The 23,581-nt window shown below is 40.4% G+C and overlaps 1 protein-coding gene across 5 annotated transcripts in view; it reads right to left on the reverse strand.

The window, feature by feature from the left end:
- Window positions 1–23,581, reverse strand: part of nrg2a (neuregulin 2a) — a 564,112-nt gene that overhangs the window by 20,734 nt on the left and 519,797 nt on the right. For 3 of the 5 annotated variants that reach the window (XM_055643099.1, XM_055643096.1, XM_055643100.1), the window contains exon 5: window positions 7,656–7,726. In XM_055643099.1, the coding sequence (XP_055499074.1) occupies window positions 7,656–7,726 (71 nt within the window). Of the gene's footprint in view, window positions 1–7,355; window positions 7,415–7,655; window positions 7,727–23,581 lie in introns of all 5 variants that reach the window. The other 2 variants (XM_055643101.1, XM_055643098.1) reach the window with 1 other exon arrangement.

Genomic DNA, 23,581 nt, shown 5'->3' on the forward strand with positions numbered 1-23,581 from the left:
CACTGGCACTGTATCCAGATATGTGACACGGTGGCACAGCGGTACGGTTGCTGCCTTACAGTGCTTACAGCGCCAGACACCCGGGTTCGATCCCGACTACAGCTGTTGTCTGTACGGAGTTTGTACGTTCTCCCCGTGACTGCGTAGGTTTTCTCCGAGATTTTGGACTTCCTCCCACACTCCAAAGACAAACACGTATGTAGGTTAATTGACTTGGTGTATGTGTAAATTGTCCCTAGTGTGTGTAGGATAGTGTTAATGTGTGGGGATCGCTGGACGGTGCGGACTCGGTGGGCCGAAGGGCCTGGTTCCATGCTTTATCTCTAAACTAAACTAAAACGTCACTTAAAGCATTTATCTATCTGGTCACCATCTCTCGGAGTTATACAGCGTGGAAATAGGCCCTTCAGCCCATCTGGCCTACTGCGACCAACATGTCCCATCTACACTAGTCCAACCTGCCTGCGTTTGGCCAATATTCCTCTAAACCTACCCTATCCATGTGCCTGTCTAAATGTTGCTCAAATGTTGCAATAGTACCTGCCACAACTACCTCCTCCGGCAACATGTTCCATACACCCACCACCTTTTGTGTAATAAATGTTATCCGCCAGAATCCTATTAAATCTTTCCACCTCACCTTAAGCCTATGTCATCTGGTTCTCGATTCCCCCAACTCTGGGCAAGCGACTATGTGCGTTTACCTGATTTATTCCTCTCGTGATTTTGCACACCTCTATAAGACCAGCACTCATCCTTCTGCGCTCCAAAGAATAGAGGTCGAGGCTGCTCAACCTCTCCCCATTGCACAGGTCCTCAAGTCCTGGCAACATCCTTTTAAATCTTTTCTGCACCCTTTCCTGCTTGACATCTTTCCTATCACATGGAGCCCAAAACTCAATACTCCAGTACCCCTTTATTTCAGCTGCTGGGTCTTGAGCGTTCTGGACCTTCCTCTGCTTGTCCTTCTCTCCAACTGGGAACTCAGTCAACATCATAAAGTGGAGGGTCCTATCTAGTGCTGTGCTGACTTTGTTGTTGTCAGTGTTTTTCCAAGATGCATGGCAACTGCTAGCATTGATTGAATTTGGTGCTTATTTCTGCTTTGCAAGATGCAGGCATGCAGGATAGTTTCAAATGGTGTACTGTACTCCTGGAATTACTGGAACTCAACATGTGCTGATGTACAACTGGCACCTACAATGTCAATTCCCAGTACAATGTCCATGCATGAATATCATGCACTCCTGACCAAAAAAACAAAATAGTTGAGGTCCTAACATTGCACCATTTCAATCCTAGATTTAATGAACTAGCTTATTTCGGGTCGAGAACGGTCTGAAAAAGGGTCTCGTCGCAAAACGTTACCTATTCCTTCTCTCCAGGGTTGCTGCCTGTCCCACTGAGTTACTCCAGCATTTTGTCTCTGCCTGATGCTAGATTCCCATTCAACCAAGAGCCACATTTTGAAATCCTCACTGCAACATTATAGAAGCAATAAAACTAAGTACCTTAACATCAACTAAGAAGCTTAATATATGAACCTAAACAACCATATTGATACCAGCTAATAATAATTTGAGCAATAAACAAGTATCAACAATATGTTGTGGCTTGAGGCAGGAATTTACTGACAATTGGCTACAATAACTACAGAGAGTTCAATTTTTGTATAGATATTTAATATAAAGATACCTTAACTAATTATTTAGGACACTTGGCTTAAAGTCAAGTGATCCAATTATAAGCATGCAAAATAAATTATTGGGACTTCGAGCTGATAGTTGATCATAATTATGCTCGGTAACAGACTCAAAACAATGTATTCAATACAAATATAGACTTGGGCTTGCGACCAAGCACTCGGGAAGAACTTCACCTCAATTATCCTTCCCAAAGAAGAATGGAAACATCAAGGTCAATTTTTTGAAGAGCTCTTGCTCACCCAGCAGATGGTGGGCAGACCGAGGCTACCAACAGCTGGATGGAGCAAACAACTTTCAATAGAATAAAATGACAAGCTGTCAGCGCTGTACAACTGCAGACAGACAGCCTGCTATTTAAGGGGCACAGGCAATTGTCTGTTAAGACACTTTAATGGATAAAGGACAGCTTGATGAGATCGAGAAAAAGAGGATTTTTGTTGAGTCACGTGAAAAAGGTTGATGTTGCTCTTGTTCTGCAAAACTTCTACCACTTGATTGAATTCTGTCGATCGCTGAGCAGCTTTCACTGACTTGTTAAAAGATGCTCACTTAACTGCTAACTCAGGGAGCACTGACATTGTGTGCATCAACCTTAAAATTACATGTCTTTCCATGAAGTAAAATTCAGGCAGTTTCCAAATGGACAAGCAATGTGTTCCTTCAAATTACTGCCCAAGTGGCAAAGCTGAAAACGACTCTCCTAATTTGGTTTCCAAGATTAATGATTGCAATTTAATGGAGGCAGATGGGTTTGAGCAATGGCTGTAGACTAATCTATTAATATGTGTATAAGTATGATGAATGAATACATGCTATCTGAATACTGAATTCAATTTCACAGAGCTAGTATCAACTTAGATTTAGAAAAAAATCATACTAAGCGATTCTTGGCTACGAATTGATCATTTGAGGGTTACAGGGGAAGAGCACAGTATTATTCATGTTTTTTTTTTTAAATGTTCAATAAATGCAGGATGGTAAGTTTTTGAACTGAATTAGGATATAAACACAACATTTAATGCTTTTAAGGTTGATTCCTTGTCAGTGGCATTTTTTTGCTAGCTTGTTAAGTAACTGAATAACTGCAGTATGATTTTAGTGGATTATTCTATAAGGAGTTTGAAAGGTTTATGCTCTAGAAATCTGAACAGAATTATGTTTAGTTAGTTTAGAGAGGGAGCATGAAAGCAGGCCCTTCGGCCCACTGAGCCTGTGAATGACCAGCGATCACTAGCACTATCCTACACACTAGGGACGATTTACAATTTGTTTTACCAAAACCAACTAACCTGTACATCTTTTGGAGTGTGGGAAGAAACCCACGTTATTACAGAGCGAGCGTGCAAACTCTGTACACACAGCACCCATAGTCAGGATTGAACCCGGGTCTCTGGCGCTGTAAGGCAGCAACTCTACTCCTCTGGTTCTAAATTGTTAGAGCTAACCTTTGACAGAGTCTCAACTGATCTTTTGCTTGGGATGAAATTTTGTATACGATTACGAAAGCATTATGTTATATCGCCATGCCTTTTGTATTTTCATCTATTTTATTATAGAGAGCTTGCCGATTATGCCAGCTGGTTCTCGTGTCTGCTGGTAAGACTACTTGGAGTGCATGATCCAAGACCCCATCAAAGATAAAGGATTCAGAGACTAAAGCAAAGCACAGTTACCTTATTCCAAATTAATTTGCTTTAACTGGCTTGCTTGGTCATGCGGTTAAGTGTTTTTAGTTAACTTCTCTAAAAATGCTTAATTTTGTTTTAATGAAGTACGGGCATGAAAGGACCAAGGGCAGCATTGTGGAGCCAGGCTAACAAGATCTAGCCCAAAGAGTTCCATATGTATAGGATTTTTACTGCTAAACCAGTTTTTGCCTTGATAATGTATGGAAGCATTGTAGGACACTCAGATGCTCAAAACTTAATTATTTACCTCTTTGGTGGGTCTCACTCATACCAACTGATTTGTTGCTGCCTAACGGGTAACAAAACTGACCAATATGATGAAGACACTAAAGATAGACACAAAATGCAAGAGCAATTTAGCGGGTCAGGCAGCATCTCTGGAGCAAAGGAATTGGTGACGTTTTGGGTCGAGACCCTTCTTCAGACTGAGAGTCAGGGGAGAGGGAAACAAGAGGTATAAAAAGGTACAGAACTGATTAGAGTCGGCACCAATGGCCAAAGAGCCCGCAATGGTCCATTGCTGACTGGAGGTGATAACGAGGGGATACGAACAATAAAACTAGCAGGAGGACCAGGGTCGGGAAGGGACAGAGAGAGAGGAAATGCAAGGGGTGCTTGAAATTTTCTCCAACACCAATTTTAAAAAAAAGCACTTAGCATGTTGCAATTGTAATTTGAAATCAAATCTTGCTTTTTGAAGGTGGAGAAGGGTTAAGGAGACAGTTATTACAGATTACCTAGTCAGTGATTTAAAATTTCCACATCAGAGAGACCTCACAAGATCAAATGAAGAATTATCATCACACGATCAAGCTATAGGCATGATAGGGAAGGTTGTGTGTGATGTTAGAGGGATACTGATGGTATTCAGATTAAAACTGGAATCACCAAAGCTGTGCACTCACTCTATTCAGAGACTAAGGGAGGAGGTCATGGCAGGAATTACAGTGGAAGGAGTAGAAGCAGCGAGTAACTGAAAGGCAATATTGGAGCAGTAGATGGAACAGTGCAGACAAATGAGGAAAAAGTTTCCAAGGAGAAAGTGGTGGATGGCATGGGCAAGCGTATTGTAAAAAGGTGGCTTTGGGTGAACAAAAAAGAATAACTGTTTGATTTAAGGTATTGATAAAATCACAGATATTGTTTCAAGTGTACATATTGGCAAGTAGGCAATGTATACATTAATACTACTTGGTAGAAGATGTTAGAGAAATTTACCATGGGTAAAGAGTTGCATGTGATACTTTTAATGAACAATAGAGCAGGTAGTTGTGGCAGTGTACTTGTGGAGAATGCGTGTCACTGTGGGTAGAGTAGGGTAAAGGGTCTGTCCCACTTTCACAACCTAATTCACAGCCTTTTTTTACTCGTGGACATTTTTCATCATGCTAGAAAAAACGGCCCCACTTACTTGATGCCACGAGTACCTACGACTAGCATCACGGCCTGCCTACGACCTACCTACGACCTCGTGACGACCATGCTGCGAGTACGAGTCAAGGGCAAACTCGGCAGAGGTCGTGAATTAGGTCGTGAAAGTAGGACAGGCCCTTAACACTGGGTAGAAACAAAGAACTGCAGATGCTGGTTTATACCAAAGATAGACACAAAGTGCTAGAGAGGGGTTAGTCAGAAGAAGGGTTCCGACCTGAAACGTCACCTACCCTTTTTTACCAAAGATGCTGCCTGACCCGCTGAGTTACTCCAGCACTTTGTATGTATCTTTAGGATAACATTAGTTTGGGAGAAAGTGATATGCATAATGAATACACAATAATGGTAGATGAAAGGTAATCTGTGTTGAATGAGGCAAGAAAATGTGTTGTATAGAGAGAAGTAAGCTCAGTGAATGTTCATGTGAGCAGGACAGTTAAAAGGACGAGAGGTGAAGATAAAAGACATTTCCTCTGGTACAAAATGGCTAAAATTGTACACATCAAAAGTTATCTTGAGTCAATGTAAACAAATACAATGGAGAGGAAATAATAGCCCACCATGTCCATGCCAACCATCAAGCATCCATTTATACTAATCATATTTTATTTCCCCCCTATTCTCACCACTCTTTCCATCTCTATAGATTCTTGTACCCACCTACACTGTGGGCAATTTGCGGTGGCTAATAATTGACCGACATACTACTTTGGGACATTTGAGGAAACTAGGGTACCCGGGGAAGACGCACAGTTACAAGAAGAACATGCAAACTCCAAAATACAGCACTGGAGGTTAGGATTGAATATGGGTCACTAGAGCTATAAGGCTGCAACTCTATTAGCTGTGCTACTGTGCTGCCAAAATATGTGGTGGAAGATTAGATGATGAAAAAAGCTTCGTCTTTGTGAGCATTAACTGTGTTAACAATCAATGTTCAGATCAAAATGGTAATTATATAGTTTTTTAATTAATTGATTTGCTTTCATTAATATTCTGTTTTAATTGTACTGTAGCAAGAATGTAGTTCTGCAATAGGAAATGAATGTAGGAAATAACTAAACTGAATGAATAAATATTAAACTAGATTGCAATTTATTGAATCTCTTGACATTTATTGAAACTCCTGCTTCAATCTTTGCCTTACTTCATCAAAGTTTGCATTTACATATTTTATACAATGTAGCTGTTTTTAAAGCCGTCTTATCTGAATATCCACAACTAAATATTAAATTATAATAAACACAATTAAGTTTTACAGAATTCAGAATAAAGTATTTCAGTAAAAGAGAAAATGGATTTATTTCTAAGAATTTATAGCATCAGTTAAATGGACCTTTAAATGTTGTGTAATCAGTGATAGAGGTTTTATTCGTGGCAGAGGAAGAGAAACACTGTCATATTGGGTACATTTACGCACAACGTTCTTGTTTAATGTACTGAATGACGATAGGAAGATAGTTTCACAAACAAATCCAGATGGACATAAACAAACCATCAACCATTCGCAAACTTGTTGTTGCATAAAATAAATCACTAAAGTGAAACTGCATGCAAATGTCATGGATGTGGAAATAATTTAATTTTCCAATTCCGAACTACTAATTTATTAATGTTTTGTTGTCTTAATTGATTATGATTAGAACGAGTCATTTGCCTATTTGTTTTCCAGCCAGGTTTGGCCCTAACAAGGTTTGGATGTAAAGGCTTTGTCAAACTGTACTTTTGGTTCCAAACACCTTGACATGATCATGCAATTGATTAGAATGCATGACAAAGGGTTGTCATGTTCTATCATCACTGATGATAGTTTTCAATGCACTCTCACCAAAATTGAAAGGATTTTCAAACATATCTCAATGAATATAGTACCCAATTCACAAAGCTGTGCCTCTTAGATGGTATTACTGTTTCTTTGAAGTCAGTGCACTGTCACAACAACAGGTGGAACTGCTCATTTTGTGTAGAGTCAGTGACAATTTATATTGTTCTCACTGATGATGAGTAAGAATATGTGGTTAACTGGGCAAATTAAAGATGATTATTTTAACAAATACACCTCCATGTGTTATACACAATGGTTACCTGACTAAATAACCCAGTCAAAAAAGTAATGTGTAATCTTTGACCAGATTAATTAGTAATTAATATTTACTAATATCCCAGTATAGTGCCCCTTGAAATACTATTCTCTAACTATTCAATACTGTGTCATTTTAAAAATGGACAAATTGTTTTCCAAATAAAATTAAATAGACTTTACCGTAGTTTAGTCAAATGTGATGTCTCATTTGATTGAATTTATAATTTTTTTTAGTTTGTGTGGCCTGAGCATCCCGATTTCATTTGCTTGTTCTAGTCTGAAGAAATAGAGTTTCAATGGTTTTTGAAAGGCTTTTAAGGACTGTGATACAGGAAGGACAGGTAATAGCATCATCAACAGAGAGCAGCAGCAGCAGCAGCAGAAAAGCATGCTATGATTTAGCAATAGCATGCTTCAGTTAAAGAAGAGAAGAAATGGACGTACTGTAGAAACTGGCCATTACGTAGTGTTGGCAGCGGTCACCTGTAAATTCATTTGGACACCTGACAAGAAAAACAAAAACCATAGAGAAAGAAACAAGAGAGAAAGGATTTAACATTAGAACAGAGCAATCAAGGACACACATCCCAAAAACATTGGTGAGACCACTGGATCAATCAACAGCAGAAGTAAAGCTTTTCTTAACCTAGTTGCCTTCATATGTTGCCTCTGTAAAAATTCATAACACCAGTGGTGTCACCAAGGATACCTAGAAGTAGTGGAGCACTTCCTTACATAACATACTTAGATCAGGTTTATATGTTCTCAAGGGTTCAGTCTCCAAACATCTTTGTCCGAAGAATCCAGGTTGGCATCTGGGGGAGGAAAAGGGGACAAATCACAAAACAAATGTAGGCAAATGCTAGGTTGAAGTTACAAAATAACTTCATTCCCCTGTGATTCACTCATGTCATAATGAGAATGCAAAGAAGCTGCAAATAGCATGTTATCACATTTCTTTGATAGTTCCACCGAAGGCAGGAACTGTTCATTTACTCTGAGAGAAATTAGAAATCTGATAATAAGTACGACCATTTTTTATTAAAATTCAATAAAGTTAGTTGATGAGTAATTTAGAGTAGGTGAACATTTTGGTTAGTGGTTTCTGTACAGTTTAAAACTACACTATATACTTCTGAAGGTAATGGGAAATTGAAATTATGAAATCTAAAATAATTTAAACTAGAAGGACAAGTTGGCATATTTCCATATTTATATTTCTAGACAAGTTGGCATGTTTTTATGTAAATGTGTTAATTACAAAATCCTAAATTAATAAATAGTCGGGTTCTCAACGGGTGCTGAAAATATACATTGTTGAATGCTTATATAAATATGTATAATTATAATGTTTCATATAAGGTGAGTAGGCATTGCATGCAGATGGTTTGTTATTATGGTCATTTTATAGTGGTTTCTGCACAAGTACTTTGAATTATCTCAAATGATTATCTTTAACCATATTGTGGAGGAATCATATTAAGATCTGGGAATCTTCAATGCTTTGTGCATTCAAGTCAATAATCCACAAGGGTGTTATAACCTCGAATAGTCCGCAACGGAGTACAGTTTGTTTTAGCTGCCTGCGAAGGTTTCCAATGAACTGATTTACACATTCACTCATCTTCCAAGGTTACATGGCTGGCACCAATTCTAAATCCGAATGATGTTTCAAAGAACCTTTATTCGTTAGACATACTTGTAACACCATTATAGAGATTTCAGATGGAATTGGTTAATTAAAACAATTATTCACAGAACAAGGGCATAAATGTGAGAATTCATGGACTGGCAGTTGATAGGGAAAATTTGGAAACAAAATAATCTCTGAGATAATTAGCAGCCAAATATGGATTTGTTATGACCCTTAATTTAGTTACTAGGGTGCATTTTTTGATAAAGTAGCTGAGAGCCTGTGAAGTTAGATATATGAATGGGTTTTCAAAAAGCTTAATAAAGTACGAATGAAGATATTGAACAAAATTCAAATTCCTGGATAACAAGTACATTAGGAGCAAGAATGCAGCATTGGCTTGGAATAGATAATAAAATTGTGGCAACTGGCTTTTTGTTTGGACTGGAAAGAAGTATAAAAAGATGTACCTCCAGGCTTCCATTCAATAACCATTGCAGTCCTTGGTTAATGGTTTTGGGACAATTTTGTACTTTACAATAACACAGGGAAGTAAGAGAGAGAACAGAGAGTGTAGCCTTAAAGATAAATAAACAGATTGATAGACTTGATAAGTGTAATTCTATGCAGAAAAGTCTGAGTATATATTTTGGTAGAAAAAAGATAGTGGAACTCGCAAAATTATACATTTTAAGGGGCATGAAAGCACAGAAACCTTAATAGTTGAGCACAAATCTTTCAAGGAACCAACAGGCTATCAAAACAGTTAATAAAACAATGGGATTCCTGGTTTAATGGGATGCCTGGTTTTATATTCAAAGCATAAAATAAAAAAGTATTAAATCATATTAAACCCATATAATCTGACAGGTTTGGATTGTTATGTTCAAGTCTTAAGGCAATGACAGTTCAGTAGATAAATCAGGCGGGAGCATAGCAGGGAGTGAGAAAAGACAGTTGGATTAAATTGCATTTACTTCAGTGCATGAGGCCTGACTGATAAGGCAGATGAACTCAAGCCATGGATAGGTACATGGAACTGGGATATGATTGCCATTACAGAAACATGGCTATGAGAGGCACAGAACTGGCATTTTAGTGTTCCAGCTTGGCCGTGCTGCAGGTGGGTTAGAGGTGGAGGAAAGAAAAGAGAAGTTTCATTTTTGATACAGGACCACACCACAGCAAGTTTGAGATTACATTATTGAGGCTTTATGGGTAGAGCTGAGAAATAAGAAGGGAGTTATCACCTTGTCATGATTATGCCCTGGTCAATGGGAATTAGAGGAACAAAAATTTGCAGGAGATTGTGGAGAGTGATCAAGATTTTGGTCACCCTGCTGGAAGAAAGATGTCAATAATCTGGAAAGAGTGCAGAGAAGATTTATGGAGATGTTGCCTGGACTCAAACAACTAAGATATAGAGAAAGGTTGGGCAGGCTAGAACTTTATTCCTTGGAGCATAGGAGATGAGATGTATAAAAAACATAAGGGACAGACATAGTATGAATGCACACAGCCTTTATCCCAAGGTTGGGGAATCGAACTAGATCACGTACAGTGCATTCAGAAAGTATTCAGAACCCTTCACTTTTTCCACATTTTGTTACTTTACGGCCTTATTTTAAAATGGATTAAAAAAATGTTTTTATCATCAATCTACACACACTACCCCAGAATGAAGAAGCGAAAACAGGAGTTTAGAAATGTTTGCAAAGTAATTAAAAATAAATAACCGAAATATCAGTTACATAAGTATTCAGACCCTTTGCAATGACACTAAACATTGAGATTAGGTTCATCCTGTTTCTATTGATTATCCTCGAGATGTTTCTACAATCTGATTGGAGTCCACCAGTGGAAAATTAAATTGACTGGACATGATTTGGAAAGGCACACACCTGTCTATATAAGGTCCCACAGTTGACAGTGCATGTCAGAGCAAAAACCAAGCCATGACAATGATGGAATTGTCCGTAGACCTCCGAGACAGGATTGTGTCGAGACACAGATCTGGGGAAGGGTATAAAACAATTTCCGCAGCATTGCAGGTCCCGAAGAGCACAGTGGCCTCTGTCATTGTTAAATGAAAGAACTTTGGAACCACCAAGACTCTTCATAGAGCTGGCCGACTGGCCAAAGTGAGCAATCAGGGGAGAAGGGCCTTGGTCAGGGAGGTGACCAGGAACCCAATGGTCACTCTGACAGAGCTCCAGAGTTCCTCTGTTGAGATGTAAGAACCTTCCGGAAGGACAACTATATCTGCGGCACTACACCAATCAGGCCTCTATGCTAGAGTGGCCGGATGGAAGCCACTCCTCAGTAAAAGGCACATGACAGCCCACTTGAAGTTTGCCAAAAGGGTTGTTTTCTCTGGTGGTCTGGTCTGATGAAACCAAGACTGAACTCTTTGGCCTGAATGCCAAGCATCACATCTGGAGGAAACCAGGTACCACTCATCACCTGGCCGATACCATACCTACGGTGAAGCATGGTGGTGACAACATCATGCTGTCGGGATGTTTTTCAGCAGCAGGAACTGGGAGACTAGTCAGGATCGAGGGAAAGATGAATGGAGCAAAGTACAGAGAGAGATCCTTGATGAAAACCTGTTCCAGAGCGTTCTGGACCTCAGGAGGTGGAGGATCACCTTCCAACAGGACAACGGCCCTAAGCACACAGCCAAGACAATGCAGGAGTGGCTTCGTGACAAGTCTGTGAATGTCCTTGAGTGGCCCAGCCTGAGCCTGGACTTGAACCCGATCGAACATCACTGGAGGGACCTGAAAATAGCTGTGCATCGACGCTCCCCATCCAACCTGACAGAGCTTGAGAAGATCTGCAGAGAACAATGGGTGGAATTACCCAAGTACAGGTGTGCCAAGCTTGTAACGTCATACCCAAGAAGACTTGAGGCTGTAATCGCTGCCTAAGGTGCCTCAACAAAGTACTGAGTTAAGGGTCTGAATACTTATGTAAATGTGATATTTCAGTTATTTCTTTTTAATTACTTTGGAAACATTTCTCGACACTTGTTTTCACTTTTTTATTATGGGGTATTGTGTGTAGATTGATGATTAAAAAAATGAATTTCATCCATCTTAGAACAAGACTGTAACGTAACAAAATGTGGAAAAAGGAAGGGGTCAGAATACTTTCTGAATGCACAGGTTTAAAGAGAGAGAGGAAAGTTTTAATAGGAACATGAGGAGCAACTTTTTCCCCACACAAGGGTGGTATTTTTGTGGATCGAGTTGCCAGAGGAGGTGCTTGAGTCAGGTACAATAACAAACATTTGAAAGGCATTCGTTCAGTTACATGAATAGGAAAGGTTTAGAGAGAGATATGTCAAATGCAGGCAAATGGGACGAGCATAAATTGACTTGTTGGGCAGCATAAACAAGTTGTGCCAAAGGGCTTGTTTCCATGCTTTATGACACTGAGTTTGATGAATGTCAATTAGCGTTTTTCTTTATAAAATGTTACAATTAATGAATAACAAATAACGTAGAACCTTTTAACACCTTTTAACACAGGTGTACATACAAAATAGATTTAAGTGGGATTAGATGTGAAAGATTGCTACTTTAGCAGATACGGGGCCCTGCTTAGGTGTTGTATATTTCCAACGTGCTGCTATCTTTTAAATTTTATTGTAAATACTCATGATTTTTATCCTAATCATGAAAAAATAGCTTTGAGCATTACATTTATAGGGGCAGATTATTCCAGAATATCAAGTAAAGAAGTTTATGACCTATGTTACTACATTTTACAGTTTGCAACATGCCTTCTTTGAAATCTGAACAAAAGGTTGTTTAAAATTCGCCAAATGTTCTTTTTAACTGAACGTTTTCACAATAAAACCTGAGTTATGATCAGCATTATGCTGATTTATTCATAATCTTGTAAAATGGGTGGATGCAGGGACATTAAAGTTTATTTGCTCCCTTTTTACTGATGAATAGTAGAATTGTGAAGTATATAGTCGCAATTAAAAACTGCTGGAATAAAAGAACCACAGGGGCCAAATCATTATGCGTGCAGCCGAATCTAGTTGGAATGAAAGGTATTAGAGATAATAGCAGCTGGTTGAAGCTGATCCTCCCTGCACCTGATGACAGAGTGGTGTGGCACATTACAAAAGTGTTAATTGCAGCAAAGTTGCAGATGATGAAATGCGGCAACCAGGGAACGGGTTACTTGATTAGAAAAGAAATGGGATGGATAGAATGTACATGAATTGAAGCACATGGAGCTTTTAAGGAAGGATTTTGGATAGCAAAAGTACAATTAATGAAAATTGAAAAGCCAAAAACTTGGAAATCTGAAATAAAATCAGAATGCTGGAAATACACAGCAGGTCAGGCACCATCTGTGGAGAGCAAGCCAGAATTGACAGAAGTTAATGTTAGTGTTTCAATCAACTACCTTCCATCTGATGCAGCCTGAGCAGCTGTATATTTCCAGCTTTTTCTGCTTTTATTATAATTTGTGATAAATGCTAGTCCCAAAGGTTGCTGAGATGACTGGACATTGTTTATCGTGTTATCTGCTGTTCTCTCCAATGTTTGCATGTAAATATTTTCATACTGAAGATGACCATGGATTGAATTATCAAAACCGCCTTTTGCAATGACACATTCATATGCTATTAATAAGGAAGCTGCAGCTTTAAAATAAATATTTTTTACGCAGGTAGCTTGAACTTGAGCTCATTTATTGAATCATGCTGTCATTGAGTGGGATATATATCTTTGTCTCTCTCTCTGATTTACCGCATGATAAGTTCCCAATCCTGGCCTTCGCATTATGAAAGGTGTTAAGCAGAAGTGTGGTAAATTACTGGTGGGATTTAGTGAATGGGTCAGTCACATCTGGTTAAAGAGTAATGGCATTGGATGATATATTAAAAAAAACTCATACCCAAGAAACAGTTGACAAGCTCACTTTCTACTAGGCCTTGAATATGTTCAGAAGAACATTGGCAGAAAAATAACTTTCTCTAAGAGGGTTTCTATGGGTTTTAACCACCCGACCTCCTGGGGTAATCTTTCAAACAAACCCTGGAAAAAGTTGTATGAATGATTGCTCCAGGGTTCCTATTTAAGTTAAGGAGGGATGTTAATTGAATCAATGCTTGTGAATGGGCATTGCTGAATAGTCCAAAAGAGACACTAATTATTAGGATAAGCTCTGATTTTTTTTTAAATTGGTGAAAAGTGATGTGACTTGGTAGGTAAACACATCATGGGATGAGGAAACCAGGCCATAAATCAGTTGTTGGGCACAGGTTGTAGATGCCAGTTAGACAGACAGTTGCTCTGTAGTAGAGCTCAGTGAGATTGCTGGATGATTTCACTGTACAACCTTTCGCGTAGCATTATTTCCGGTATTGCCAGTAGAACTACAGCCCAGTAAATGTTACATCTTCAAAGGAGAAGTTCAGAAAGGAAACGTGGAGAAGAAATAAAGTGAAGAGAGATTCAAGCAATGTAAATTTGTGTTTTCGCCTGCATTCTTTATTGAAGTATACTTTCACTTCCTTTTACAAGTTCATTTTTTGAGCAATTTCACCTAAAACACCAGACTCTGACAATCTGATAAACCAGCTCCTCACATTGACTGGTGACAGTAGGCAGCCTGTTAGGAGCTGGAGAGCTGGTTGAGAGCAGTGGACCAGTCGGGGCTTCCCGGCAAGTTCAAGGCATGGATTTACCAGCATGGTATCCTGCCAAGGATACTCTGGCCACTGCTTGTCTACAAAGTCCCAATATCCATCGTAGAGAGATTGGAGAGGAAAGTCAGCAGCAGAAGGTGGCTGGGACTGCCCAGGAGCCTTAGCAGCATCGCCCTTTACGGAAATAACACCAAGCTCCAGCTGCCCCTGAAGTCCCTTGAGGAGGAGTTCAAGGTGACTCGGGCCAGAGAGGTGATGATGTACAGGGACTCCAGCGACCCCAAGGTGGCTCAAGCAGGGGTGGAGGTGAAAACTGGGAGGAAGTGGAGAGCCAGCGAAGCCGTGCTGCAAGCAGAGTCCCAGATACGCCACAGAGTCCTGGTGGGAGCAGTGACTCGGGGAAGAGCAGGCCTGGGAATCTTCCTATCTCCCCAGTTTGACAAGGCCAAGGGGATGGAGAGGCGCAGGCTGGTCCAGGAGGAAGTGAGGGCAGTGGTGGAGGAGGAGAGACCAGAGCAGTTCTACTGCAGGGAGCCTGTACAAGGGTCTTGGTGAGACCACACCTGGAGTATTGCGTACAGTTTTGGGCTCCAACCCTCTGAGGAAGGACACATAATCTGACCCTATAGATACCTGCGTGCAGAGACGGTTCCCTCCATCCACTGATTCCTGGGAAATGATCAAAAACGAACCTGCCTTATGAAGACTGGAAACTGGATAGACACAGCCACCACTCTCTAGAATTTAGAAGATTGAGAGTTACCCCTTATAGAAACTTATCCCTTAATTCTCAGGTCATGCCCCCTTGGACAGAATCTTCCCTATGCAGGAAAGTCCAGGACAAGGGGTCACAGCTTAAGGATAAAGGGGAAATCCTTTAAAACCAAGATGAGAAGAACTTTTTTCTCTGTAACTTAGTTGCTGAAACTCTGGAACATTCTAGTAAATCTCCTCTGCCACAGAGGGTAGTTGAATTAGGCCAGTTCATTGGCTACACCATACTCCAAGAGGGCCTTGTTTTTAGATGTGGCCTCAACTTGTGGCTAAGGGGCTCTGGGGTAAAGGAGACCAAAAGCTTTCTTTACGGAGATTCCACTGAGTGTGGTTATGATCACCCTTCATGATCATATTTACCATGTATTTGCATTTGTCCTGAAGGGCACGACATTATCAGCATTAAACTCCATCTGCCATCTTTCAGCCCACTCTTCCAACTGGCATAAATCTCTCTGTAGACTTTGAAATGTTTCTACCCGAACCCCACCTACCTTAGAGCATCTGTTTACTAATCCATTTTACCACACCAGGGAGCCTGACAAGGTGGGAGCAGGCCATGGACCAAAAAGTCACATGGACTGAGCTCTGGCAGGCTGAACCACAGCGCATCAAGTTCCTGGTCCAGGCAGTGTATGATGTCCTGCCCAGCCCATCGAACCTCTTCATCTGGGGCAAAGCGGAATCTCCAGATTGCCCGCAATGCTCAGGCAAGGGGACGTTGGAACACATCCTGAGCTGTTGCCCAAAGTCTCTTGGGCAGGGCCGGTACACATGGCGTCACGACCAGGTTCTCAAACCCATTGCAGAAGCCATCAGCATGGGAATCAGCAGCTGCAGACGAGAACGCCCCACCACCCAGATGATCACCTTCGTGAAGGCCGGAGTGCAGCTGCCAAGAATCACAGCAGCCAGGAATCCGTCAGGAATCCTGGCGACTGCGCAGGATGGCAGCTTTCCGTAGACCTGGTGAAACAACTGAAGTTTCCACAGCACATTGCAACGACCACCCTGAGGCCAGATATCCTCCTGGTCTCAGAGGCAATCAAAAACATTGTCTTGTTGGAACCGACAGTGCCGTGGGAGGACCGTCTGGAGGTGGCCCACGAGAGGAAGATGGCCAAGTATGAAGAGCTGGGCATAGACTGCCGTAAGCAGGGCTGGAAGTCAAGGTGTATGCCCATCGAGGTTGGCTGTAGAGGTTTTGCAGGGCAATCCCTCTACAAAGCCTTGAATGCACTGGGCATCAACGGAGTGGCAAGGAGAAGGGCCATCAAGAACACCACAGAGGCAGCGGAGAAGGCATCAAGATGGCTCTGGATCAGGAGAGGAGGTCCATGGGGAGGAGCGAATGCCACCTGAACACAAGTCGTGGTCTGATCAACCACGGCTGGGTCGCCTGGGTGAGGGTGTCTGATGTTGAAAGACCCGAAACACCCAATGACCCCAGGTTACATCACTGATGATGTGTTCAGGAGCATCTATCGATGTATTTGTATCAATCACTTCCTTTTACAAGTTCATTTTTTGAGCAATTTCACCTAAAACACCAGACTCTGACAATCTAATAAACCAGCTCCTCACATTGACTGGTAACAGTATTTATTGTCACAGCCTGATTGTTTATTAGCTTGCACTGTGAGTAATGGCTGGAGATGTTATAGTAACATCTTGTAATTCAGTGATCTGGTCTTTTATTTTTCAACTCTGATACTGCTAAGGACAGGGAAGGACAAGAGCCAAAACAATAGAGAGTGGTACAAACATTTGTTCATCAATCACGTTATTGATGAGAATTTATCTCTGTGAAGCAGACAGTGCCATTGCTCATCTTTGCAAGACTTGGCACGAATTTTATCTGAAAGCTTTATGCGTTTTGACAGTGCATGCCTTCCCAGTGCAGCACTTCAGGTTGATTAATTGAACAGTCTAATTAATCAATCAAACTGATTGCCAGGCAGGTTAGATGGTCCAAATCTGATTGCTGTTTACATTGGCAAACAGGAGAGAACATGAGGTATTTAATGTGTCTGATTTGTCCATGGTCATCAACATTCAGTTTCATTTATCTTTTGAATTAATTGATTTACTAAATCACAGTTATTTTAAGACCCAAGGCTTAGTACGTGTCCAGTCTCTCTTACCAGGTCAGTAATGTGCAAGCAACATATAGAAAGATGTCATGCCTAGTAATGTTAAACATGATGAGCACAATTTATACTTGTTCTGTCATTATCCCCAGATCAGACCCAGACACACATGCTTGGTAGCCCAGTCGTTGGAGCAATACCTTTGAAAAACACATATTAGTTGGACAACACAGAGAACACTTCAGCCCTAAGAACTAGCATTTGGATTTTTTGTGCTTTTAACCACGATATGCAAACTCTGAGACACCAATAATATTATTTCATAAAAATAACAATGACAGTTTACATCTTCAATCCCTGGGTCTCACAGCACCTTCTGGATGGCTTATTCCTAGATTTTATGCACTTAAGCAAATTTATTCATTCAGTTTCAGTGTAGAATTACTATATTTCTTTCTGATCTGTATTTTCACTACAAGTTTGATAATGTACAGTAACAGGATCATAAATAAGGTTAAATAATCATAAATAATTATTACTGTGGCTAATGGTCCCAAATTGTAGGCTGCTCTGGAAGATTAGATCGCATGGGATCCAGGGAACGCTGAATGACTGGATATGGAAATGGTTTATTGGTTGGAAGCAGTAGATGGTGTTGGAAGGTTATTTTTTCAGCCAGTGACGGGTGGTGTGCCTTGGGGGTTGGTGCCAAGCCTATTGTTGTTTGCCATCTATATCAACGATTTGGACAAAACTGATTGGGGCGGCACAGTGATAGAATTGCTGTCTTACAGCGCCAGCGGCTTTGATCCTGGCTACGTGTGCTTTTTCTCTATGGAATTTGTATGTTCTCCCTGTGACTGCATGGTTTTTCTCTGGGTGCTTCAGTTTCCTCCCACACTCCAAAGATGTACGAGTCTTAGGTTAATTGGCTTTGGTAAAATTTGTAAATTGTCCCGAGTGTGTAGGGTAATTTTATAATGCTAGTGGACCTGATGGGCTGAGGGGCCTGTTTCCACACTGTAACTCTAAATTAAACCAAAGAATATACAAGGTATGGTCAGTGAGTTTGCAGATGATACTAAAATCAGTGGCATAGATGGTGAATAACATTATAAAGATTTACAGCAGAAGCTTGATTTACTGTGGAGAGGTTGAACTTGGAGAATTGTGTTAGGTTTTGGTATATGAAAGATGCCATTAGGCATCTGAAAAGAGTGCCTAAATGATTTATGAGGATGTTGCTTGAATTATAGGGACAGCTGGGCAGGCTACGCCTTCATTCACTGGAATGTAGGGGACTAAAGGGTGATCTTATAGAGGTGTATAAAATCACGACGAACATTGATTGGATGAATACACAGTCTCTTTTACAGTGCAGGAGAATTGAGAACTAGATGTCATTAGTATAAGGTGAGAGGTGGAACATTTAAAAGGAACCTGCTGTGTGGTTTTTTTGTAACTAATGACTGCTTTGAATATATTTGAAACCAGACCTAATTATATTTCAGAAGAACATTAGGCAAGAGTGTAACCAGTCCTTAATGAAATTAAACTTCGAGTACCAAAGGAGCACAGAATACTGAAGTTAACCATGAATTGGATTTTAAATGAGGTAAATAGCAACATGGAGACACAAGGAGCTGCAGATGCTGGAATCTTGCATGGAACACCAACGTACTGGAGCAACTCAGCGGGTCAGGCAGCAGAGTTGAAGCTGGAGAACATGGAGAGATGATGTTTCAGGTTGGTACCCTTCTCCAGACTGATTGTAGTGGGAGGGAGGGGGGGCTGGAAAAGAGGTGGGGGCAGTATAAAGTCTGCCAAGTGATTAGGAATGGGAGGGTTGATTGGCAGATGGGTGGACAAAGGCAGGAGATAAAAGGGTGACAAAAGGAGACAAAAAGTAACCTGGAAGACAAAAGGGAGTCACATAAGGAGAGAAGAAGACTGAAATGTTAAGTCAGAGAGAGGTGAGGATAGAAGGAGAAATGGGCAGGCACGTGAAAGTGAGGAATTAAGAGTGGAGTGGGTGGGGTGGACGGGGGAGAATAACCTAAAATTGGAGGTTTCCATGTTCATACCATTGGTATGTCAGCTACCTGCCAGTACAAGGTGATAACCTTATGGCACTTCTATTAAAGTTTGAAGTAGAGGAAATGGTTGCTCTTGGAATTGGTCATGAATAAATATGCCCAATTTGTTTGAAAATGACTCGTGTCCCAGAAGATAGTAGTTCAAAATATTGTATGTTCATCTTTTCGGTATTAAACATATAAGGTGTAAAAGCAGTCGTTTCAGTACCTACAACTTTGTAGACTGAGTGTGTATACTACGTCAGAAGTTCAAGTGATTAGTAAATGAAAATGGGTGGGAGCACCTTTTTTTGTATTGAATTGGTGCCTTCCCGTGGAACATTCCATTTGCAGAAAGCCATATTTGCAAGAGGGACAGGGAAATTAGGGCAAAACATATCATGAGTGAGCCTCATTTTTTAGTTCCTTTGGGGAAAGTAATGTTCAATCGCAGCAGGCTCAGAAAGGTCAGTGTATAAATAGTGGAGCATCCAGTGAGCTCATTCCTCAGAAGGATCACCAACTGACAAAGTTAAAAAAGACATATTATTTATTTTCCAACATATCATAGTTCATAGAAGGGATCTTTTTGAAACTGAATTTGAACTCAAAAGGTTTCCTATCCTTTTCTTTCTCAGTGTCTCCTTTAGTTCAAAATAAAGGAGTGATAATTTTATTTTTTAATATTGCATCCCTATGTGGCAATTACCAACATTGTGACTAACATTATCAAACCAGATTGATAGTTGTAGTGAATATGCCAGGATTCTATAAGACCATTGTTCAGTGACTGTAGACCAGGTAAACAATTTCATTACTATGCAGAAGGAATAAGGATTTATACCACAGTACATTAACAAAAAACTGAAAGCAAGACAACTGTACAAGGAGAAAAAGGAAATAAAATAAGTTAATGTTAGATATCTATCAAACACTGTGCCAACAATAAGACTCTCAAAAGACAGTCAATAATAAGGTTCAATAAAAATTGTTACTGAAAATGTTACAAGTGTTTTTTCTTAAATTAGATTGGTTTATCCCCAGTTTTTAAGAATGCTGGAGTTTGGGGCTGGTGCAGGAGCTGAGGATTCTCTAACAAGACAAGGTCCAAAGTTTGCTGCCGTTGTCCTGCATCAAAATGTCTGACCCTTATCCCAATTAACTGACGTTAAGCTTTCTTCCTGCCTGCTGCTTTGCTTTACCCATTCACACGCCCTTTATGTCCAAAATCGTTGTCATTATTGACTATCTCTGTCATGCCCATCACTGCTGTTGTTCTCTCTTCTCTTGACCTCCACATAATCGAGAATGTTTTCCCTGGGTCGTTTGATAAGCTTACTGGGTGTCAGTGGACCGTAAAATTAACCCTTTGCTCACAATGCCGCTCGATCCACTGTCTTCAGTATTTTTTCCTCTTATTTCAGATTTCCAATATCTGAAGTAATTTTTCATTGGATTTTTAAAGTAATTTTTATCTTACTTTTCATATGACAGAATGTTATTATCTGTTTGAAATATAGCATTCATCAGCCCCTGCAGCATGCTAACTATGGGTGAAAGGACATTAACTATCCTGCTGCCATGATTAACATCAATAACACTGCCAGTTTAACCCAATTATATTGATGGCACCATCCACTTTTTTATTTGTATACTAAGCTCTTACATTCACATCTCATGCCATCTAATGCCCATTCATTGCATAATCCCCATAAGGGCCTGAACACAGTTTTTCAAGGGCGAGGTATATCTTAGTCAAATATAATGGGGATAGAACTCATTTCCTGCAGTGAGTAGTTATAATTCTTACTGTCATTGAAATTTCATTAAACCTTGGACTTTTACACTTGCACTAAAGTACTATGGAAATCCAGACATTCCAAGTGACAGATAGTGCCACACTTGCTGCTGGGCTGTTTTGCTTGATTGCAGTTGAAGACCAATTGCAGAGCCCAGGCTGATGGAGTAATTATACAGCGCAGACACAGGCCCTTCTGTTCAACTTTCCTACGTAGACCAAGATGCCCCATTTACATTTGTCTACCTGCTTGTGTTTGGCTCATATCCCCCTAAACCTTTCCTCTCTATGTACCTGTACAAATGTCTTTTAAATGCTGTTATTGTACCTGCCTCGACTACCTTCACCCATCACCCTCTGCGTGAAAAAGTTGCTATTAATCTTTAACTCTCACCTTAAACCTAAGTCCTCTGCTTCTTGATTTCCTACTCTGGGTAAAAGACTGTATTTACCCTATTTATTCCCCTCATGATTTTATACACTTCTATCAGATCACGTTGATAAGACGATGAAGTCCTCGCCTACCAAACATCTCCCTATAACTCAGGCCCTTGAATCCTGGCATCACCCTCGTAAATCTTCTCTGCACTCTTTCCAGCTTAACATCCTTTCTACAGCAGGGTGACCAAAACTGAATACAATACTCCAAGTGCGGCCTTGCCAATTTATTGTACAACCTGTAGTCCTGGATATCTCTGCTCTGCAACACTCCCAGGGCCTTGCCATTCACTGTGAAACTCCTGCCCTGGTTTGACTTCCCACAATGCAACATCTCATTAAACTCCATTAACCATTCCTCAGGCCCACTTGTCTTGCTGAACAAAATCCTGCTGTCATTTTTGATAACATCTTTGCTATCCACGATTCCCCCCGACTTCAGTGTCATCTGCAAAATTATTCATCATGCCTTGTACATTCTCATCCAAATTGTTAACATCATCCACCATCAGCAATGGGCCCAGCAGCAATCCTTGAGGCACAGCATGAATCTCAGGCCTCCAGTCTGAAAACCAACCTTCCACCATCACCCTCTTGTTCTTCCCACAGACTATTAGTCACTTGCCCCTCCCAATTTCCTAAGAGTAGATCAAGCTTTGTCCTCTTCTGTGTAGGCCCCACTACACATTGGCAAATAAACTTTCCAGAACACATTTGACAAATTCCACCCCATCTAGCCCCTTGACACTGTGGCAGTCCCAATCTATATTGGGGGAAGTTAAAATCCCCTACTATGACAACTACTAGTTGACATACTAATATGTCTATTCAATAGAACTTGACATACTACTAGTCTTGATCTGCCTGCAATCTCTTGTCATATTTGTTCTTCTAATTCCCATTGGCTATTTAGAGGCCTATAGTACACTCACAACAAGGTGATCCTTCCCTTTTATTATTCCTCAGTTCCACTCATATAGCATCACTGGATGAACCATGAGTAATGTAATCTCGAACTACCACCGCAAAATCCTTAATCAATAAATCAATAAAGCACCATCCCCTCCTCTTTTACCCCCACATGTAGCATCTGTACCCTGGGACATTAAGATGCCCATCTTGTCCCTCTCTTTGTCAGGTTTCTGTAATGGCGATAATGTCCCAGTCGCATGTATCTAACCCTGGCCTGAGTGCACTTTCCCTGTCGGGCCTCTCACATTAAAATTAATCCAATACAATCTAACAGTCCTTCCTCACACCCTACTGTGCTCCTGCCAATCCTGTCCACTGAACTCTCTTTTATCATTCTGGCTTCCAGCCTCTTGTCTGCCTCAATCCTGCAATGGATCACCCCCCAATCTAGTTTAAACCCACGCAAGTCACACTAGCAAACCTGCCTGCCAGGAATTTGGTTCCCTGCTGTACAGGTGTAACCTGCCAAGCTTTATTTTGGGACAATACCTGGTCAAACCTTGCAAAGCATTTGAGACCCAATTGATTCTAATGGGGAATGAAGGCCTGCAAATTCCAAAGCAAAAAGCAAAGACATCATTCATGTTTAGATTAATCTTTAGATTAATTTTAATTTTAAATTAATTAGATTAAGATTAATTTTAATTAGTGCCAAGGTTTGGTGCTTCTAATAAGTTGTTGTTAAAACTTTTATAACGTTAAAATAGAGTTAATGGTATTAAAACTGTAATAGCTACTTTGGCCTCTGCTGCAGGAGCAAGTAAGGAGGGACATGGAAGGAGAGTGGGCAGTGGGTCATGCCCACCATTACCCACTCCATGTTGACTTCTCCCAACATCTAAACACATTGATACAAACAGATTTCTTAACAGGAATGTGTTCATTTTAGTCAGGAGAGTGGAACCTAATCCATTCTTTGCTTCCATTATCATTTTCACAAATTACTGCAGATCTGGCTGAATTTATAACTATAATATATATTTTTTAATAATTGACCTGATGATAATTTCCCATGTAAAAATTTGCTATGTTGGTCCCATTATTGGTTGCACTGATCAGTCAATGGTACAAAAAGCTATTATTACAAACCGCAACTGCAGTTAATTCGTTTGTGTTGAGGAAACCTTACAGCCAGGGGATTAGAAAGCAATGATCTTTCATCCTTGTGTAAATGCTAGAACCATGCTGTTATAACATTTTCGGATTGGTA

This window comes from Leucoraja erinacea, chromosome 11, assembly GCF_028641065.1.
Source record: "Leucoraja erinacea ecotype New England chromosome 11, Leri_hhj_1, whole genome shotgun sequence".
In the NCBI taxonomy this organism is placed as follows: domain Eukaryota; kingdom Metazoa; phylum Chordata; class Chondrichthyes; order Rajiformes; family Rajidae; genus Leucoraja; species Leucoraja erinaceus.